At 28.9% G+C, this 1,076-nt stretch overlaps 1 protein-coding gene across 1 annotated transcript in view; it reads right to left on the bottom strand.

The window, feature by feature from the left end:
- Positions 1 to 370: 370 nt before the first annotated feature.
- LOC107453956 (uncharacterized) overlaps positions 371 to 1,076 on the bottom strand; it is a 30,861-nt gene continuing 30,155 nt past the window's right edge. Inside the window, exon 6 of the mRNA XM_043053955.3 lies at positions 371 to 575. Coding sequence (XP_042909889.2) covers positions 460 to 575 — 116 coding nt within the window. The 3' untranslated portion in view covers positions 371 to 459. The remainder of the gene's footprint in view (positions 576 to 1,076) is intronic.

Here is a 1,076-nt window from a genome sequence, read left to right as displayed (position 1 = left end):
TGCCAACATGGCAACACAGATTTTTGTTTAACTACTTTTTCGTGATTGTTCGTGTAATCCTTTACTACGATCAATAAGATATTTTTCAAAGATTTTTAGAGAAAAAGTCGTAACTGTCTTAAACTAAAAGAAAAATGAAAATTTTAAACTATGTATCACATCTTGCCATTCTCACATCTGAGTGAAAGGTGGACGAAAGCACAAATAGCTTAAATATTTAAAAAAATTCTTATTTTTAAAAAAAATCAATAAATTGACCAGATTTTTCTTCGTTATCATTAGAACAGTTGCTTTTTGTAGCTGTATCACGAAGTAAAAAATATATTAAACCTAAAAATTAAATATAAACGTGAGTTAAGATACAAATGCATGCAATGTTACTCATTTATTTCTTTTATATTACATAAAACTTTTTCAACGCCAAATAAGTTTAAAGTTATTGTATGGTATGTTCTAGATTTAGACTGTCTTTCGATATCTTTTGTAGCAAATGATGACGGTGCAAACGATGATGATGAGGGCAAAAACCACAGATTCAATGTAAGTTGCAATTTTCCATACACTAACCCCAGGTACTGAAAAGAAAAAAAACAAGACATAAAGTGTATATCGATAACGTGAGATTTGGTTCAACGGTTGATATTAACTGTTCAAATTGTGCGATCACCATATAAGATGACGGAAGACGAAATCATGTTACGAGTATGGAGATTACGTTAAATGAGTGTCTGTGAGGGTATATATATATATATATATATATATATATATATATATATATATATATATATATATATATATATATATATATATCTTTATATAATATAAGAAGAGAGTGGAATGATAACACATAGCCAATCACAGAATCACAGAAGATTCCGGTTAGTAACGCACAAAACAGTCAATCAAAATTGAGAACGGATGTGTGTGAAAGGGTAATAATGCTGTCTGCAGAAATGTCACAACTAAACATACCAGCTAAAGCTTGTTGCGATTTTGATTTGTATCGAATGTGTGAAATATATTGATCAGAGTTTACTTTAAAATACTCATATCTTTGTTACATAAAATGAATCACC

Source organism: Parasteatoda tepidariorum, chromosome 2 (assembly GCF_982258835.1).
Source record: "Parasteatoda tepidariorum strain Cologne lab strain chromosome 2, Ptep-v5.0, whole genome shotgun sequence".
In the NCBI taxonomy this organism is placed as follows: domain Eukaryota; kingdom Metazoa; phylum Arthropoda; class Arachnida; order Araneae; family Theridiidae; genus Parasteatoda; species Parasteatoda tepidariorum.
Note: the sequence above shows the minus strand (reverse complement) of the source record. Positions and strands in the feature narration are given on the sequence as shown.